General features: G+C 60.0%; 3 protein-coding genes across 4 annotated transcripts; all 3 read left to right on the forward strand.

Moving 5' to 3' along the window:
• Positions 1–2,874: 2,874 nt before the first annotated feature.
• Positions 2,875–4,808, forward strand: FIGLA (folliculogenesis specific bHLH transcription factor). 2 transcript variants are annotated; one of them, XM_038167041.2, is made up of 4 exons: positions 2,875–3,161; positions 3,345–3,497; positions 3,974–4,120; positions 4,398–4,808. In XM_038167041.2, exons 1-4 carry the CDS (start codon positions 2,940–2,942, stop codon positions 4,416–4,418), a joined length of 543 nt encoding a protein of 180 aa, XP_038022969.2. In that variant the 5' UTR covers positions 2,875–2,939; the 3' UTR covers positions 4,419–4,808. The 2 variants fall into 2 exon arrangements, with proteins under 2 accessions (XP_038022969.2, XP_038022970.2); XM_038167042.2 differs by having other exon boundaries at positions 3,977–4,120; positions 4,398–4,807.
• A 95-nt stretch (positions 4,809–4,903) lies between these two features.
• Positions 4,904–14,563, forward strand: ADD2 (adducin 2). The gene is made up of 16 exons (XM_038167040.2): positions 4,904–5,048; positions 5,662–5,830; positions 6,555–6,747; positions 7,285–7,423; positions 7,657–7,808; positions 7,899–7,979; positions 8,066–8,215; positions 8,304–8,447; positions 8,534–8,632; positions 8,859–9,035; positions 9,120–9,377; positions 10,028–10,147; positions 10,233–10,322; positions 10,405–10,561; positions 10,667–10,783; positions 11,631–14,563. The coding sequence occupies exons 3-16, from the start codon at positions 6,565–6,567 to the stop codon at positions 11,933–11,935; spliced, it is 2,172 nt and encodes a 723-aa protein (XP_038022968.2). The 5' UTR covers positions 4,904–5,048; positions 5,662–5,830; positions 6,555–6,564; the 3' UTR covers positions 11,936–14,563.
• A 221-nt stretch (positions 14,564–14,784) lies between these two features.
• Positions 14,785–17,505, forward strand: SNRNP27 (small nuclear ribonucleoprotein U4/U6.U5 subunit 27). Its single transcript, XM_038167043.2, has 6 exons — positions 14,785–14,932; positions 15,544–15,664; positions 15,831–15,943; positions 16,079–16,158; positions 16,419–16,483; positions 17,138–17,505. The coding sequence occupies exons 1-6, from the start codon at positions 14,896–14,898 to the stop codon at positions 17,190–17,192; spliced, it is 471 nt and encodes a 156-aa protein (XP_038022971.1). The 5' UTR covers positions 14,785–14,895; the 3' UTR covers positions 17,193–17,505.
• The last annotated feature ends 104 nt before the right edge of the window (positions 17,506–17,609 follow it).

The raw sequence follows: 17,609 nt of genomic DNA on the forward strand, positions 1-17,609 counted from the left end.
GCACTGGGAGCCAGCCCCAAACCCGAGCCTGTGCGGCTGAAGGCTCCCCCAAAACCATCCCCGGGCTTCCCCACGTGAATCTTTGTCCAGGTTTCTGCCCAAGCAGCTCCTGCAGAGCTCCTGTCGGGATGGGAGCTCCACGGCTCTTCCCTGGGCCGTATGGGGCTGAGATAAGGCGCTGTGGGGCCACCAATACGGCTGTCACCATGGCACCTATGGTGGTGGCTTTATGGCTGCGATGGCAGGATGCCCTTTAGGGCAGCAGGCTTCGCCTGCACGAGTTGATAACGTTGTTGTGATTCGCCTTATTGCCACCCGAATTGCCCCCGGCCCCGGGGACCGGAGCTGCCTGTGGGGGAGGAATCGGGGCTGCCGTGTGCGAGGAAGTGTTGGATGGTGGAGAAATTTGGGGATTTCTGAAGTTCGCAAAACATAAGAAAGGAGAAATTAAAGGGTTAAAAAAAAAAAAAAAGAAAGAAAAATTGTACGCATATGGTACAGAGGAGTGTGGAGGAGCTTGTGAACCTGTAGTGCTTGGACAATGAGGAAACAGGGGAGGCGTTCAGGCGTGGGGTGATAGGGAATAAAAGGTTAGGGTTTGTTTACTGAAATGTGCTCCTGCTTGACAGGACGCCCGCCATTGCAATCACGAATAAAAAAGCTTCACAGAAGATCCTGTCTGCAGAAAATTGAGATTTTTCTCACACTGGGGAAAACGGGCCCTGATGTCGTGTTGCCACTGAGCCAAAGCTGGGCACGACCGTGGCCGGTCCCCAAACGGTCCCCAGAGGGACCCCGGGGGGCTGCTGCTGGGGATCTCACCCTGCAGGCAGGAGGGCAGAGGCAGGGGAGCAGCATTTACACCACCATCAAGATTGTGCAGAAGGCTCCGGGACGAGCGGCCGTGGTGCCCCAAGTGAGCAGCGAGCAGGGTGCAGCACGGCCCCGTTGGGTCCCAGGGGGATTTTCACCTCCACGCCACGCCGGGACGTGCCACCGCCTTCCCAAAGGGGCTTTTGTCAGCCCCCGTCCCACAAAGCCCCCCTCTGATGGCGTTTTCAACCCAAAGGCGCAAGGGAACGGAGGCCTCGTGGTGTTGAGCTTTGGGGTGGAGGCCGGGTGGGGACGCAGCAGCCCCGGCTCCCAAAAGCCGAGCACGAGGCAGGATCCAGCCCACAGCCCCCGGGCACCACAGGGCCAGCACGAGGCCACAAATCCCTCGGGATCGGGCACCCGGGTGGGGACCGGGCTCCTCCCCGATGAGCTGTGCCCTCCCTTGGGTGGCGTTTGGGGCCGTGCCAGGGCAGATGGTGCTAATGGTGTGTCAGCAGCTGCCCCGCTGCAGGACACGGCCCCGCTGCTCACCTTCCCCCTGCTGCTGCCCTTTCCAGCCAGGGTAATTAGAAACCTCCGGGTAATTTTCCAGTCCCATGATAACAGCAAATGTCAGCCCCTGACGGGCGGCGGGGCCGGTGGGACGGGACGGATGCTGTGCTGGGGGTGGGGTGGCCCTGGGGATCATAAACCCCTAATAACTGTGACCCCTAATAACTGTGACCCCCTGAGAACCACGACCCCAATAACATCACCCCTAGTAACTGTGACTCTTAATAACTCCCTCAAAACCATGACCCCCTTATAACCATGGCCCTAATAACCCTGGCCCCCAATATCCATGACCCCCTATATCTGACCCCCAATATCCACATAACCCCCAATAACTGACACCCCAAATCCTGAGCCCCCCAAACCATGACCCCCTATAACCATTGCCCCCAATAATCCTGACCCCCAATAACCCCGACCCTCCTATACCCACAGCCCCAATAACTGTGACCCTTAAGAAGCAGCCCCTAATAACCACGACCCCAATAAACAATTCCCTACTAACTGTGACTCCTAGTAACTGTCAATGCCTGCTAACTGTGACCCCAACAACCATGACCCCAATATCCATGACCCCAAGTAGCGGTGTCCCTCCAAACCATTACTCCCAGTAACCATGACCCCCTATAACCATGGCCCCAATAACTGTGACCCTAATAAATGACCCCTAATCATCCCGAGCCCTAATAAATGTGGACTTTGTGTGTCTCGCAGCATCACCCCTCACCCCATCCTCGGTCCCCTCGTGTCCCTGGGGCATCCCATGGCACAAGCACACCCCAAAACCTCTCCCAGCAGGGGAGATCCGGGGGCTCGAAGCCCCGTCCCCACTGGCGTGGCTGGGCTTGGGGGGATCTCTGTCCCCGGGGGTGCTGTGGGCTCACCCCAAATGGGAATTTTCCCCATTTTCCAGCAGCCCTCGGGTTCAGTGAGGACCAACGCTGCCATCTAGCGAGGCCTGCCTCCCGGTCATCACACCACGCACGTTGTTATTGCCACCCCTAATAATAATAAAAAACCCCTATTCCTGCATTTCTGGGGACATGAGACCTCCAAAACCCCCATTTCTCCCTTTTGGGCAGCGACCGCCCATCCCCAGCGCAGCAGGGCTCGTCCACTGCTAGGCCCCAATGCCTCAAGGGTGTTTTTTGGGGGGTGTTTTGGGGTCACACCACACAACCCTAAGGTTTTAGGGTCTGGGGTTTTTCAGGGACACCACCAAACCCCGGATATTTTCTCCAGTGTCGCCCCCTCCCATCTCCTGCTTGCGAGAGAGCCCCCAAACGTAAAGCCCCCAAATACTGGAGCCTTGGGGTCACTCCCTATTTAACAGGCCACTTCGGGGCCGAGGGATGAGCTCGGACGGTCCCAAAACCAGAATTAATTCAGGCGAAGCAGCTCCCCCACCCCGCTCGTTAGCCCCAGCTGGGCACCAGGTGCAACCCGTTAGGTGGGGGGGGGGTATTTAAGGGAATTTTGGGCCTTTTGAGGCTATTTTTAGGAGGCGGTTGTGTTGTGTGGTGTGCAGGCCCCGGTTCCCCTTTTTCCTGGTTATGGGGGAGCAGAGCGGGGCAGCGGGGGGGCCGGGGGTCCTGCTGACCACGCCGCCCCCCGAGGTGCTGGGCACGGTGCTGAGCCAGCGCCACGGCCCCCTGCCCTGCGTGGCCCCCATCGTCCGCCTGCGCCGCGGCCCCACGGGGGGCTTCGAGGCAGAGGGGGACCTGGCGGGGGTCCTGGAGCGGCGGCGGGCGGCCAACGCCAAGGAACGTGAGCGGGTGAGGCCCCCCCCCCCCCCCAAAAAAAAAACCTCACCCCCCCACCCCAAAATTCAAAGCAGATTGATCCAAACAGAGCGGTGACCCTTGGGGATGCCGAGGAATGGGGGTGTGCTTTTCCATCCAAATGCGGCAACCCCAAAAATAAAAAGGCAACCCCCCCCATTTTTTTCTCCCCTATAGATCAAAAACCTCAACAGCGGGTTCTCGGCACTCAAGGCCCTTGTGCCCCTCGTGCCCCGCGACCGCAAGCCCAGCAAGGTGGACACGCTCAAGGCCGCCGCCGAGTACATCCGTCTGCTGCGGGGGGTCCTGCAGGACACGGGGGGCCTGCAGGTGGGACCCCCCCCCAAATCTGTCGGAGTGTTTTCAGGGGTGCAGCTGGGGGGGGTAATTTTTAGGTTTTGGGGAGCGAGTGCATTTAAAAATGGCTTTTTGGGGAGCTTCATTTAAAAATGGCTTATTTGGGGTTTCGTTTGGGGTTGGCCTTTTTGGGGGGGGCTTCGTTTGATTTTTTTTTTTTTTTTACGGGAGGGGGTCTTTGCTTAAAATTGGGTTTTATTTAAAATTGTCTCTTTGGGGTTTCATTTAGCAGGTGGCTTTGGGGTTGCTCTGGGCAGCCTAACCCCCACAAAACATCCCCAAATCCCCCAGTTACTACTTCCTGATGAAAATCCTTAAATTTTTGCAGGGATCCTTTATTTTGGGGGTGCACCTGTAGTTTTCCTTCCCCTGTCCAAGCTTCACCTTTTTTTTTTTTTTTTTTTTCCCCTGTTCTTCGTCTTTTCACCCCATTATCCTGGTGACCCCAGCAGCAGGAGGACGGGGTGGTGCAGGAGTTGGGTGACAGCGGAGGGGTGCTGCTGGGGGGGGGCTGGCCCTCCTCTGCCCCCCCGTGTCTGTGGGGTCCCCCCGTGCCCCAAACCTGCCCGGGGCCAGCGCAGGAGAGCGGGGAGCTGGTGAGTTGGGCCATGGAAAGAAACTGGGGGGGGGGGGCGGGGGGGTGATGGTTTTGGAATTCCCCAAGTGTGGGTGTCCCATGGGGGGGGGGGGTGGCAGCAGCCAGGGGGCTTGCAGGGAGCCCCCCATTTGTGTTTAGTTTAAAAACATCCAATTTCTGTCTACAGAAATAAGGATTTGCTTAAAATCAGCCTCCCCCACCACCCCCAAATATTTCAGTTGCTCCAAAATAATGGAAAAATGGTTTTTCTTTAAATATATTTCCTTCTTTTTAAGGTGCTTCCAACCAACCCCTAAAACATAAATTTGGGGGTGTCCTGTGGAGATCTGCAAGCGATGTGGAGATGCCCCAGCACAGATTTTGGGGTCCCAGAGCTGGGATGGATCCGACCCCCCCCCCCCGGTGCTTTCCCTGAAACCGAGCTGCTCCCCTGCGCTGGGGCATTGGTGTCCCCAAAGTGCTGCTGGGGGGGGGGGGGGGGGGGGGGCGACAGGTGTAATTGCTCACTAAAATATAATTAGGAACTAGCGCCGTGCTCAGGTAGCAGGGCTCATTAACCCCACCCCTAATTAATCCCCAAAATAAATCCTGATTTTTTTGGGGGCCAAAATAAATCCTGATTTTTTTTGGGGTGGCAGAAACCTGGCTTTGTCTCCCTGCCCCACCCCACCCCCCCTTGGCTGTTTTATTGCAAAAATTGAATTTTCCTGTGTGGGTCCTCCCCCCTCCAGGTGTCCCCCCCCCCCCCCCACCCTCCTTCCCCAGGGCCATTTTGGGGTTGTGGCAGCAGAGGGAGCTCGGCTGGCGCAGGGAGGTGGCCTTTGTCAGCGCTGGTGGCTGGCGAGAGGGGACCGGGGGCGCGGGGGGGGGGACGGGACCCCCCCACCCGGGGCTGTCACCCGTGGGAGGATGCTGTGAGGAGCTGGGTGAGGCGCTGCAGCCCCCTGCATCCCGGGTTTGGGGTATGGGGGGGGAGGGATTTGGGGTGTGGGGGGGCGTACACCTGCTTGGATCCCCCCCCCGAGGAATGGGAAGGGGGGGGGTCGCTGGGGGGGATGCTGTGGGAGGGGGGATTTGGGCCCTAATTAGGGGGTGGGGGGAAGCAGCGGTGTTGGGGGGGGTCCACCTGCTATGGGGGGGGGGGGGCACCTGCGTTCGCCTCGCCCTTCCCCCCCCCCCCCCCCCCCCCCAATTTTCTCATTTCTTTTGTCTGGATGCTGGCGGATACAACAAGGGGGGGGGATGCAGGCCTGCCCCCCCCCAACCCCCATCCTCCTGCACAACCTGGTGGGGTGCCCCCCCCATCCCCATCCATCCCCTGGTGATGATGGGGGGGTTACAGGGCTGTGCCCCCCCCGGGAATCACCCATTTTCCACCCCCCCCCCCCCCCCCCCATCCTCCATCCCCAGCGCAGGGCTCTGCGGCTGCCGCAGCGGCGCTGGGTGCGGCGCGGGCGGGGGCGATGCTGCGGGGGGGGCCCAGCCCCATTTCCCCCCCCCTCCATAGCAAATGATGCGCTTCTGCCCCCTCCCACCCAGCGGCCACGATCGCGCGTGGATGCCCAGGAGGATTTTGGGGGGCCCCAGGAGCTCGGAGCTGCCGCTCGCCACCCCCCCACCCCCCAACTCTGCGTTGGGGTGGGGGCCACCGAGGGCCCCCCCCGGGATTTTCAGCCTAGGAGCGGCTCCTGGAGGAGGTTTGCTGCAGGTTGGTGGCGTGGGGGGGTTGTGTGGGGGCAGCGGGCTCGGCTAAAAACATCTTTTTTGGGGAATAACGCCCCAAAAAATGGGGATTTGGGGGTGGGGGAAGAGCAGCCCCCCCCCTAGGATTTGGGGGTGCACGCAGCAGCCTGGCTTTGGGCAGCAGGCACGCGTTGATGCTTGGCGTGGGCGATGCTTTTGTGGTATTTTATTTTATTTCAGGGGGTGGGGGGTGCGTGTGGGTGCCAAAATATCTCCTTTAAAACACGGCAGCGAGGTGCTGGGGGGGGGCAGCGCTGGGGGTTTGGGCTCTGTGGTCACCCACCTGCTGCCGTCTCCCCTTTTTTTGTGTCTTCCTCTAAAAAATATATATATATAAATAAATAAATAAAATAAAAGGGTGGATGCTGTGGGGGCTTGGGGGCTCCGTTTGGTGCCATGGCACCCATGGGTGCACTGAGCTGCCCCTGCTCAGCTGCCCCCCCTTCCCCCCCCACCCGGTGTCCCTGTCACACCGAGGGCCCGGTGCGGTGCTGGCAGGGCGGGGGCCACCCGGGGCTTATCAGCGGGGCGCAGGCGGGGCTGTTCTCACCCCATTTCTTCACGGCCCCTGTTTTGGGAAGCACTCGCCACGGGGAAGCTTTTTTTTTTTTTTGGGGGGGGGGGGGGGATGTGGGGTCGGGGTGTGGGGGTGATTTGGGTGGGGATTGGGAACCCAAAACCCTCCTCAGGGCCGCCAGGATGAGCACGGCCGCCAGCCCCGAGCCCCTGCCCTCGCCCCCCGCCCCGGGACCCCGATATTTCGACCGCTTTGCCGAGGGGGACCCCGAATTCCTGCGGGAGCGCAACATGGCAGCCGACCTGCGGCAGGACTTCAACATGATGGAGCAGAAGAAGCGGGTCACCATGATCCTACAGAGCCCGGTGGGTGGCCCTGTCCCCATCCGTCCCCCCCCATCCTGTCCCTGTCCCCCCTTCCCCAAAGCGACAGCCACCCCGTGATGGCTCAGGGCACGTCTCCACCCTTCTGCTGGTGCCACCACGGTGGTGACGTTGCTGTCACCGAGCCTGTGGGGCTGGTGGCACCGTGCCACCGAGCTGGTTGTGCCACCGTCTCCATGGTGCCCCTGCCAAGCTGGTGGTGCCACCACCGTTGTGGCACGGAGCTGCTGGTGCCATTGCCACCAAGCCCACGGTGTCACCGTCACCGTGCCATCAAGTCCCTGGTGTTACTGTCACCGTGCCACCAAGCCCGTGGGGGTCACCGTCACCATGGCACCAAACCCTTGGTGCCACCGTCACCATGCCACCGTGCCGGTGGCACCACTTCCACCACGCCCATGGCACTGCCACCACCCACCCGGTGGTGTCCTCACCCCGGTGCCACCAGCTGGTTCCTTTTCGGGCACTGGTGTCCCTTCCTCTGGGGACTGTGACGCCGGGGGGGCCGGGGTACTGCAGTCTTTTAGGGAGGAGCTGGAGAGCCTCATCCAGGAGCAGATGAAGAAGGGGAACAACTCGTCCCACGTCTGGGCCCTGCGGCAGATCGCCGACTTCATGGCCACCACGTCCCCCGCCGTCCTCCCCACCTCACCCATGGGTACGGCTGCATGTTGGGCAGGGGGGCAGGGAGGTTTTTTGTTTTTTTTTTTTTTAAATGAAATCTATTTGGTGTTCTTGAAGGTTTTTATTTGGTTTGTGGGATTTCAGCGAAGAAAACGCTCCCTAATGGTCGTCTTTTCTTGTAGAAAAGCTGGGAAATGGTGCTAGGGGTTGGGAAAAAAAAACACAAATGACGTTGTCCCCTTGTTGTCACCTGCTGTCCTTGCCCAGGGCTGGCCTCCGTGACGCCCATCAACGACCTGCATGGCCCCGATGCGCCGGCCCTGGCCAAGGGCGAGCGGCTGATGCGCTGCAAAGTGAGCAGCATCCATCGCCTGCTTGACCTCTACGGCTGGGCGCAGCTGGGGGACGCCTCCGTCACGGTGAGCGCCCACCTCCCCGTGCAAAATACACCCCTCTTTATTATTGTTTTTAATTTTATTTCCCTGCGTTCCTTTCTTTTCCCTGTGCAGCTGCGGGTGAGCAAGGAGCAGGAGCATTTCTTGGTGGCCCCGCAGGGGCTGGCGTGCAGCGAGGTGACGGCGGCCAGCCTGGTGAGAGTGTCCCCAGCTCCCCGGGGGTGGGTTCAGGGTGGGGACAGGGACGTGACAGGCTCTGAGCCACCGTCTCCCCACTGCAGATCAAGGTGAACGTGCTGGGGGACGTGGTGGAGCAGGGCAACACCGGCTTCGCCCCCGACGCCCGTGCCTTCAGCTTGCACGCTGCCATCTACGCCGCCCGCCCCGACACTCGCTGCATCGTCCGCCTGCACACGCCGGCCACCGCGGCGGTAAGGGGGGGGTCTGGGGGCACGGTGCCATGTTTTTCCATGCCATTTTGTGCCGTGCTGTGCCGTGCCATGCCCGCTGTGCCCCCAGGTGTCGGCCATGCGCTGCGGCGTGCTGCCCATCTCCCGTGCCGCCCTGCTCCTGGGGGACATCGCCTACTTCGACTTCCGTGGGGAGGTGGAGGACGAGGCCGACCGGGTCGAGCTGCAGAAGTGCCTCGGCCCCACCTGCAAGGTGGGTTTGTTGCTTGTTTGTTTTTTTTGGGATCCCTTCCCCGACCCCTGCCGCTCTGCTGATGCCCCCTGTGCCTGGTGCTGCAGATCCTGGTGCTGCGCAACCACGGGGTGCTGGCGCTGGGTGACACTGCCGAGGAGGCTTTCTACAGCATCTTCCACCTGCAGGCAGCCTGCGAGGTGCAGGTGAGAGATGGCCCCTGGGGGGGGGCACAGAGCTGGGCACAGCCCTGCTGCTGCTGCAGGGCCCTGGCACCATGCACGGAGCTGTGCCATGTCCCTGTCACCGGTGCAATGCCCTTGGTCCATGCACCGAGCTGTGCACGGTCTCAGCCACCATCGCCCAGTCCCATCCCGTGGATGCGCTCAGTGCTGTGCTCCCTGCAGCCTCTCCCCGCGTCCCCCCCCGCAGGTGTCGGCATTGGCGAGCGCGGGGGGAGCGGAGAACCTCATCGTGCTGGAGCGCGCCAAGCACCGGCCCCACGAGGTGGGCTCGGTGCGCTGGGCAGGCAGCACCTTCGGGCCCATGCAGAAGAGCCGCTTGGGCGAGCACGAATTCGAAGCCCTCATGAGGATGCTGGACAACCTGGTGAGCATCCTGCCCCCCCCACCAGCAAAAATGGCTTAAATCCCCCCCCAAATACACCTCCTTTGACACCGTTTTGCTTCGCAGGGTTACCGCACCGGCTACACCTACCGCTACCCCTTCGTGCAGGAGAAGAGCAAACCCAAAAGCGACGTGCTGATCCCCGCCACGGTGACGGCCTTCGTCTTCGAGGAGGAGGCCGCCCCCGTCCCCGCGCTGCGGCAGCACGCGCAGAAGCAGCAGAAGGAGAAGACGCGGTGGCTCAACACCCCCAACACCTACCTGCGGGTCAACGTGGCCGAGGAGCAGCAGGGCAGCGCCGGCAGCCAGAGGACGAAGACGACGGTGTGGGGCCGGGGGTTGTTTGGGAACAGGGGGGGGGGCACTGAAAAAAAAAAAAAAAAAAAAGGAAGGTGGGAGGTGCTCGGAGCAGGGATTGCATCGAAATTTGGTGCACTTAAACCCCTAGGGGTCCTCCAGGAGTGGGAAGTGCTGAATGTAATGATTTGGGTTAACTCCTTCATTTGCCCCAGAGCAATTTTTGTTTTAAAAGTCCACCTCCAGCAGCCAGTGCCAGGGGCTTTTTTGGCAGGGGCTTTTTTTGGGTTTGCTCTCCACAGCATGCATTTATCGGGGCTTGCTCTCTCCAAACCACACATTTTATCAATGTTTCCTCTCCACAACCTGCATTTATTGGTGTTTATTCTCCTCATGCCACGCATTTATCAAGGTTTCCTCTCCATGACATGCATTTATTGGGGTTTGCTCTCTCCATACCATGCACTTATCAGGGTTTCCTCTCCACAACGAGCATTTATTAGGGTTTACTCTCTTGATACCATGCATTGATAAATGTTTCCCCTCCATGACACGCATTTATTGAGGTTTACTGTCATCATGCCATGCGTTTATCAGGGTTTCTCCTCCATGACACCCATTTATTGGGGTTTGCTCTTACCACACCACACATTTATCGAGGTTTTCCATCTCTGCAGTGGCTGAAAGCAGACGAGGTGGAGAAAGGCAGCAGCGGGACCGCGATCCGCATCGAGAACCCCAACCAGTTTGTGCCCCTCTACACGGACCCACAGGAGGTGCTGGAGATGAGGAACAAGGTACGCGGGGGGGGCTCCGACTTCCCTGGGTGTGGGGCTGTGGCGGGGCAGCGTTTCCCTATCTCTCTTTGCTTCTTGTCCACAGATTCGGGAGCAAAACCGTCAGGACGTGAAGTCGGCCGGGCCCCAGTCGCAGCTGCTGGCCAGCGTGATCGCCGAGACGAGCCGCAGCCCCGTACGTCCCCGCTGCCCTCGTCCCCATCGCCCCGGGTCCCTCCCCGTGCCAGGGGGGTGACACCACTCTCGGGGGGGTTCAGTCCACAGAGAGCCACTTGGGGGATGCGGAGGCCAAAGATGCATCCCAAGAGGAGCCCCCCGCTGAGCCGGAGCCCCCGAACCCCTTCAGCCAGCTCACAGACCAGGAGCTGGAGGAGTACAAGCAAGAGGTGGAGAGGAAGAAGTTGGGGCTGCAAGGTACGAGCCAGGGAGGGGAACGGGGGCTGCACGGATCCCAAAGCCCCTTTTGGGGTCTGCAGCCATCAGACCAGGTGGATGGCAAGTCTGTCTGTCTGCTTGCAGGCGAGAAGGATGCGGCGGTGGAGGAAAGCCAGGGATCCCCCCAAAAATCACCCCCGGCGTCCGCACCGCAGAGCCCGGCCAAAAGCCCGGCCCCGTCGCCCACCAAGCCCTCGGAGGGTGAGTGGGGTGGGGAACACCCGCAAGCCCAGCGGAGAGGAGCAGGGGGTCTTCATCCAGGGGGATAAGGGGGGACTGCAGCAGAACCTCCCCGAGACGCAGATATGTCTCTGTGCTTGGGGGGGACGTGTGCCGTGAAGGCACCAGACCCCCCATGTCCCTTTAGCACCACGGCCGGAGGATTTCAGTGGCTGCTGGTGGCTTCGTGGGGTGGTCGGGGACACCCCCTGCTCCCCCCCTAAAGCACCGACCCCAGCAGCATTTTGGCATCGCAGCGCACGTCGGTTTTTCCGTGGGTCGGGGCGCGGGGGCGGGCGGCTCCTGGCTGTCTCATTGTGTCTCATGGTGTCTGTCTGTCTGTCTGTCCGTGTCCGCAACGTCTTCCTTTCTCTTCCCTCCACGTGTCGCTTTCACCCAAGGAGTTACCTCTGCCCCTGAGTGCTTGTCGCCGTAGTAAGTACGGGGAGGCCTCGCGCCTCGCCGCGCTCCCCGCTCGCTCGGGGGGGGGACCTTGCTCTCCGCGGCCCGTTCCGCAGCGCCCCGCTCAGGGTCTGCAGGAGGAAATGCCTTGGGTTGCCTCATTTTTTTTTGGTTGCTGCCCGCTTTTATGTGTAGCAGCGAGGCCGGGGAGGAAGGCTCAGCTCTGCCCCAGCTCTCCGTCCTGCTGCCGCTTGTCCCGCGGGGGGGAAAGGCTCAGGGAAGTGGTGCCGATAGCAGGAGGGGATCAGGGAAACTGCTCTTGCCTGGGGTAAAGGCTGGGTTTAAAGTTGGCTTCCAGCCTCAATAGCTCTCTGTGGTGTTGAGCAGTGCTGCCCTGGCCCTCACCTCTCCCTTTCCCCTTGCCAAGGTGACAAGAAGGTGGAGGACGGCCAAGCTCCTGCCGACTCCACCACCGAGAAGGAGCCACCGCCAGCGGTGAATGGGAAGGAGGAGGAGCAGAGCACTGAGGAAAGCCAGGGTAAAGGGGGGGACCAGACAACCACCCCGGCCAACCCCGACACGGACGCCCCCAAGGAGAAGAGCGAGACGGTGACCAGCAGCCCCGTCTCCCCCGAGGGCTCTCCCTCCAAATCGCCCTCCAAGAAGAAGAAGAAATTCCGGACCCCGTCTTTCCTGAAAAAGGGCAAAAAGAAGGAAAAGATCGAATCTTGAGTCTTCTCTGAGGCTTCCCACTGCCGGTGTGGCTGAGCATCTCTCTGGTCGGCTCCTGCGTCATGCGTCTGGCCGAGGCGCAGCCAAAAACCCTGGAGGCTCCCGGGGTACTCCCGGCACAAGGCCCCTCGTCCCCCGACACCCACTTCGGAGGCAGCCACTGAGCTTTCAAAAGATTGTGGCCTCCGTTTGCTGCTTGGGGAAATACCCACTGCCATCTCCCCGCTCCCACGAGCACTCCCTCCTCCCTCCTGGGCACGGGGTTTGTTTTTTCCCACCGCTGCTTGTAGAGCCTCTGTGCAACGCAGGGCGCAGCCCGGATACGCTTGGTTTTGAGAAAGAAAAGGGTGTTGTCGTCGTTTTTTGTTTTGTTTTTAAATTATTATTGTTAACCTTTTGTTTCAAGCTCCGCTGGATTGGCGCTGGCTTCGCCCACGGCACAACTCTCTGCCGGGGTGATCGAGCAGGATGCCGGAGGATTGCTCTCCCTGAAGGAGAGGCCAAGGTGGTGGGGCTGGGGTCCTTTCCTTCCTGGATTGCAATCTCCCCCCCCCCTCCCTGACTCGAGAGCTGCCTCCAGTCCCCTTCTCCTGGTGCCACGGTCTCACACATCTGCTGCCTGGTGAAGAGCAGCGAGATTTCACAGCGCTGGGGAATCCCCCACCGCAACACACCTGAGAACAGAGAAGAAAAAAGAGCCTCGGGGAAGCGCCCATTGTTATTTAAAACTGAGCAAACTTCACTCACTAAGTGCTACTTTGGGATGAACACACGCTGCCGATTCACTTCTGTCAGAGGCACCATCGAGGCGGCCGCCCTGGTCCCCCCGCACCAAGTCACAGTGATGCTGACCCATGTACGAGGCTGTGCCTGTGTCGGCCCCGTCGGCGAGTGCCTGTCCACGTAGAGAGCACGAGAGTCACGTCTGAAGCCGAACCGCTGCTTTTCCCTAGCTCCGGACTCCCAAGCACAAGCTGAAACCCTCCCTGGTGTTTCCTTCCCGCCCAGCCTCGCTGCCTGTGACCACGACTGTCCTTACAACCTCCTGGCCATGCCCCAAGGGAAGAAGAAAAAGCAGTGATGAAGAAAAAGCAGGGAATTTAGGGAACAAAGCCAGCCTGTGTCCCATCACGAGCCACAGGGGTTTGCCATGGGGCTCCTGTGGGGCTGGGGCTCCCGTCCACAGCCCCAGCCTCGGGCCTTTCCAACCACCGTTCACCTCCCTGTGGTTTTCCCAACACCATGTTTTCAAAGCCTTCTTGCTGGGTGGCTTTTGGCTTTTGTGTCCCCTCTGGAAGAGCAGAAAGGCAGTCGTGGGTGAGGTGGATTTTTGGGGACACTCGGGAACACCTCAGGCATGGAGTGGGGCTGGAGCAGGCAACTGGGATCAAGTGCAGGAAATTTGTAAGCAGTGGTTGGTTTTCTTTGCAGGGCCGTAGTTTGGGGTGTGCCAGGCAAACTCTGAGTGGAAAAGTTAAGTGCAAAAATACAAACCTCACACAACCTTCTCTCCCCAAACCTTGGAGCTCCAGGGCAGATCCAAACCTGGATTTTGGAGCTTGGGAGAGCATGTGCCCTGCCAGCACCAAGCTGCAGTGCTGGTGCTAGAGCTGAGGCTCCTCTGTCTCCTGGGGGAGCCTGAACGCCTAAATTTGATGTCTGAGAAGGATGGTGTGAATCCCAGCCCCGTGCTCTTGCCTGTGATCAATACATAGTGTATAGTAAGTAGACTTTGACGTGTAAACCCCAGGCCACACTCTGTAACCGTTCCTGTAAGTTGTAGTTTACCGCTGATGATTTCAAGGGTCCTGGGGTGGTTCCCAAATCCCAACACTGCCTCACTGCCCACCATGGACCCCACGGCTGTGTGGTGAAACCCGGGGCACTTTGGACATCGCGTGCAGTGAAACCCACGTGTAGGTAAGCGAGGAGAAAGGCTTGGAGGTCTGGCAACGCAATGAGTGGCCTCAGTGCTTAGCTATTAGAGAGGGTCACAGGATCCTTTATTACAGGATCACAGCAGTGTTACAGCTCCCCTGCCTGCCAAGGCCTCCTACTCTCTTCCCATTTTGCCCCCCTTTGCCTTTACTGCTTTCTTCTTACCCCTTGGGCGAAGCCAGCCTGGGCAGTACCAGGGTTCAAAATGTGGTGGCTTGTTTTCAGGGCACTATCCCGGCTGTGGGTAGAGAGCCGCCATCCCCTGCCAAGGTGCAGGGAGCAGCCTGGAAGCAGAGAAAGCTGTAAACTATAGGATCCTGGGATGGTTGAGGTGGGAAGGGACCTCCAGAGACCGCCCAGCCCAACCCCCTGCCTGCAGGATCACTTGGGGCACGTTACACAGGCTGGCAACCAGGTGGATTTTGAATATCTCTAAAGAAGGAGACCCCACAACCTCTCTGGGCAGCCTGAGCCCTAAAGAAGTTCACCCTCACACAGCAATGAAACCTCCCGTGCTTCACCGAGGCCTCGGAGCACGGCCATGGCCAAGCACTGGAAGACGCCCAAAGGCTCGGTGGGGCCCATGCCGGTGCCATGGGGGGTTGGTGGCCGAGGGAGGAGGCCGGTGGGTGCCGGCCCGTGCTGGTTGCGCTGTGTAACGCCTGCCTGTAAATAAACCCGAGTTCGGCACCCGCTGCGCTGCGTTTTCGGGGACGGGAGCAGGGACGCCATGGTGCCCCACGGCCATGGGATGGGGCGGGGGACACGGCTTCCCGGGATGGGTTTGGGGAGGAGGTCCCAGCCTCGCTGCGGGCCTGGCCCCGCACCCTCCGCCTCTGGAGGCCGAGCGGGGCTCGCCGAGGCCGGGTTGGGGGTGTTTAACCGCCCCCCGGACCGTGTTGGCGGCGGAACCAAAGCGTGCGGGCGCCGTTTCCTGACGGAGCCGGGGGGGACACGGAACGCGGCGGACAGCGGAAGCCAAGGGAAGTGCGGGCGGAAGTGAAGGCCCGCCGGGCGGCGCCATGGGCCGCAGCCGCTCCCGTTCGCCTCCGCGGCGCGGTGAGGGGAAGGCACCGGGAACGGGACCGGCACCGGCACCGGGGGGAGGCCCTGGGGGCGTGGGGAGAGGCCTCTGGGGGCTGGGGGTGAAGGGGGTGCAGGGCCCGTCCCTATGGGGCCTGCTGCGGGGAACGGGCCCGGGGGGCGCCGGTGGGGCCGGGCGGGGCCTCTGAGCCCCCCTGAGGCCCCCCTGAGCCCGGGTGGGGGCCTGGGGTGCGGGTGCAGTGCCTGGAGGTGGTGAGGGGCTCGGTGTGGGCAGGGGGTGCTGCTGTCTGGGGGTCTGGGTGTGTGTGAAGGGGTTATGGGGATCTGTGGGGGCTTGCGGGGATCTGGGGGGGGGTCTGGAGGGGTTATGGGGGGATCAGGGGGTTAGGAGGGGCCTGGGGAGTTTTAGGGGGTGGTCTGGGGGGACTTTGGGGGAGTTTAAGGGGGGTTGGGGGGATTTAGGAGGTCTTCAGGGGGCAAAGGGGGGGTTGGTTGGGGGGTTGCAGGATTTGGGGAGCTTTATGGGGTCTTTGGGGGGGGTTGTGGCTGGGAATTAAGGAGAGAAGCTCGGTGGCGGTGCAGGGGTGAAGGGGGAGCCGCCTTTCTCTTGCTGTGCCTCCCCGCAGACCGCAGGCGCTCGCGGTCCACTTCGAGGGAGAGGGAGAGGAGGAGGAGGGAGAGGTCGCGGTCCCGGGACAGGGACAGGAGGAGGAGCCGGTCTCGGTCCCCACACAGGAGACGGTCCAGGTGAGGGAGAGAAAATGGGGGGAGGGGGGGAAGAAGGGCAAAAAACGGAGGGGAGAGGTTCTTGGTGCCGGCGTCACTGTTGGGAGGGAGCGGAGCGTGGTGCAGGGATGTTCCCTGAACCCTCTTGCAGCCGTGGAGCTGAGCCCTGTGTGTGTTCCAACGTCAGGTCGCCGAGGCGGCACAGATCCAGCTCCTCCTCCCCGCCGCGGCTGAAGGAGAGGCGAGATGAGGAGAAGAAGGAGATAAAGGACTCCAAGGGCAAGGAGCGCCAGATCACGGGTAAAAAGGCAGGGTTCTGGTGTGTTAGCTCACCCCTGGCTCTGTTAGATTGTGGCCAGCACAGAAATATTCTTTATTCCTGGTTGATTCTTATGGCTGCAGGAGGTGAACTCTGATAACTCGTTGCCTTTTCAGAGGAAGATTTGCAAGGCAAGACAGAAGAGGAAATCGAGATGATGAAAATGATGGGATTTGCCTCGTTTGACACGACAAAAGTGAGTGCAGGCTGGGATCAGCTGCAGCACCGGGCTCATTCCTGTGATGTTTGTACACCCAAGCACGAGCCCCTGCTGTCAGAACACCCAAACTGTGTGTGGGGCTTGCCCTTCACAGCCCAGAGCTCTGGCACTGATGTTTTTTTTTTAAAACTTGTTCTGTGTTAACTGCCCTCATCCCTCCTGTGCGCGTGCTGTCCCTTTCCCTGGTAGGCTCCAGGTGGCGCACTCGGTTTTTGACCATTTCCCTTCTCTTTCAGGGGAAGAAAGTCGACGGTGCTGCGAACGCGTACGCCATCAACGTGTCACAGAAGAGGAAGTACAGGTTTGTGTCTCAGCACGCTGGGAGGCTCGCTGTGCTGTGGCAACTGCACCGAATTGCCATGCTTTTCTGATAAAAACTAACCTTGTTTACGAGGTAAAGCAGTTCAGAGGAAGCTTAAATCCAAGCTGCTGTCTGTAGGCATGAGCAGGGGGTGATCTGGCTTCTTTTGCCTGGGGTAAAGGCAAACATTTTGGCTGGCAGAAGTAAGAGGTCTCACATTGATCACTAAAATCACAAAAACGGAAAGATACAGAGCGCACAAGCACGTGGCACAAGAACAGGACATGCTGGAGGCAGCTAGAGCAGGGCAGAGCTCGGCTCCCCTGCTTCTTTGACTAAATAACCCCATTAACTCCGTTAACCCTGTTATCTGCAAGGCAGCCAGGGTACGGAGTCTCCAGAAGGTGCAGGGCCAGGCTTCAGCCCCCAGTTGAACACGTTGGGTCTCAGCAAGGTCGGGCAGAGCTTTTTTTGTGCCTTCGTTTGCACAAATGGGTGGGGAATTGAATTCCCTGTGGCTTCTCTGTGCTGTCACAACCCCTGTCAGGTGTTTTCTGCGCTGGAAAGCTGCCACTGGATCAGAGCTGGGAGCCCCCGGGGGTTTTGGTGCTCCCAGCTCGGTTCCTGATGTTGTTTCCCTTCCTCCCACCGCAGGCAGTACATGAACAGGAAAGGAGGCTTCAACAGACCGCTGGATTTCATCGCCTGATGCTGGGTTCACTCTGTGACCCACGAGGAACGGCCCTGCTGCTGAGCAGCACCGCCTCCCGCACCTGCTGATGGCTCAGAGACGGGCTCCCAGCTTCCCCCCGTGAAACGATTTTGGGGTTATTTATAGCGAGATTGGGTCTGCTCCCCCTGCCCTGTCGAAAGAGGGGGTCACACGCACGTGGTTTCCTGGAGCTGTTGTTTTTTTGTTGCGTTCGATTTGGTTTGTTCCTGCCAGTTGTGTTTTTCCCATTGTGTTTTTATTTTAAATAACTCAGTGTTGTCCATTGCCATTAAAAGCTGTATATATTTTTTCTTTTCTTTTTTTTTTCTTTCTCTTTAACTGTGACACCACCACTTGGGAATAAAAGAGGAGGCAGCTGGGGCCACCCAAAGTCACTGCATGCAGCAACAGCAT

This window comes from Anas platyrhynchos, chromosome 23 (assembly GCF_047663525.1).
Source record: "Anas platyrhynchos isolate ZD024472 breed Pekin duck chromosome 23, IASCAAS_PekinDuck_T2T, whole genome shotgun sequence".
Taxonomy (NCBI): domain Eukaryota; kingdom Metazoa; phylum Chordata; class Aves; order Anseriformes; family Anatidae; genus Anas; species Anas platyrhynchos.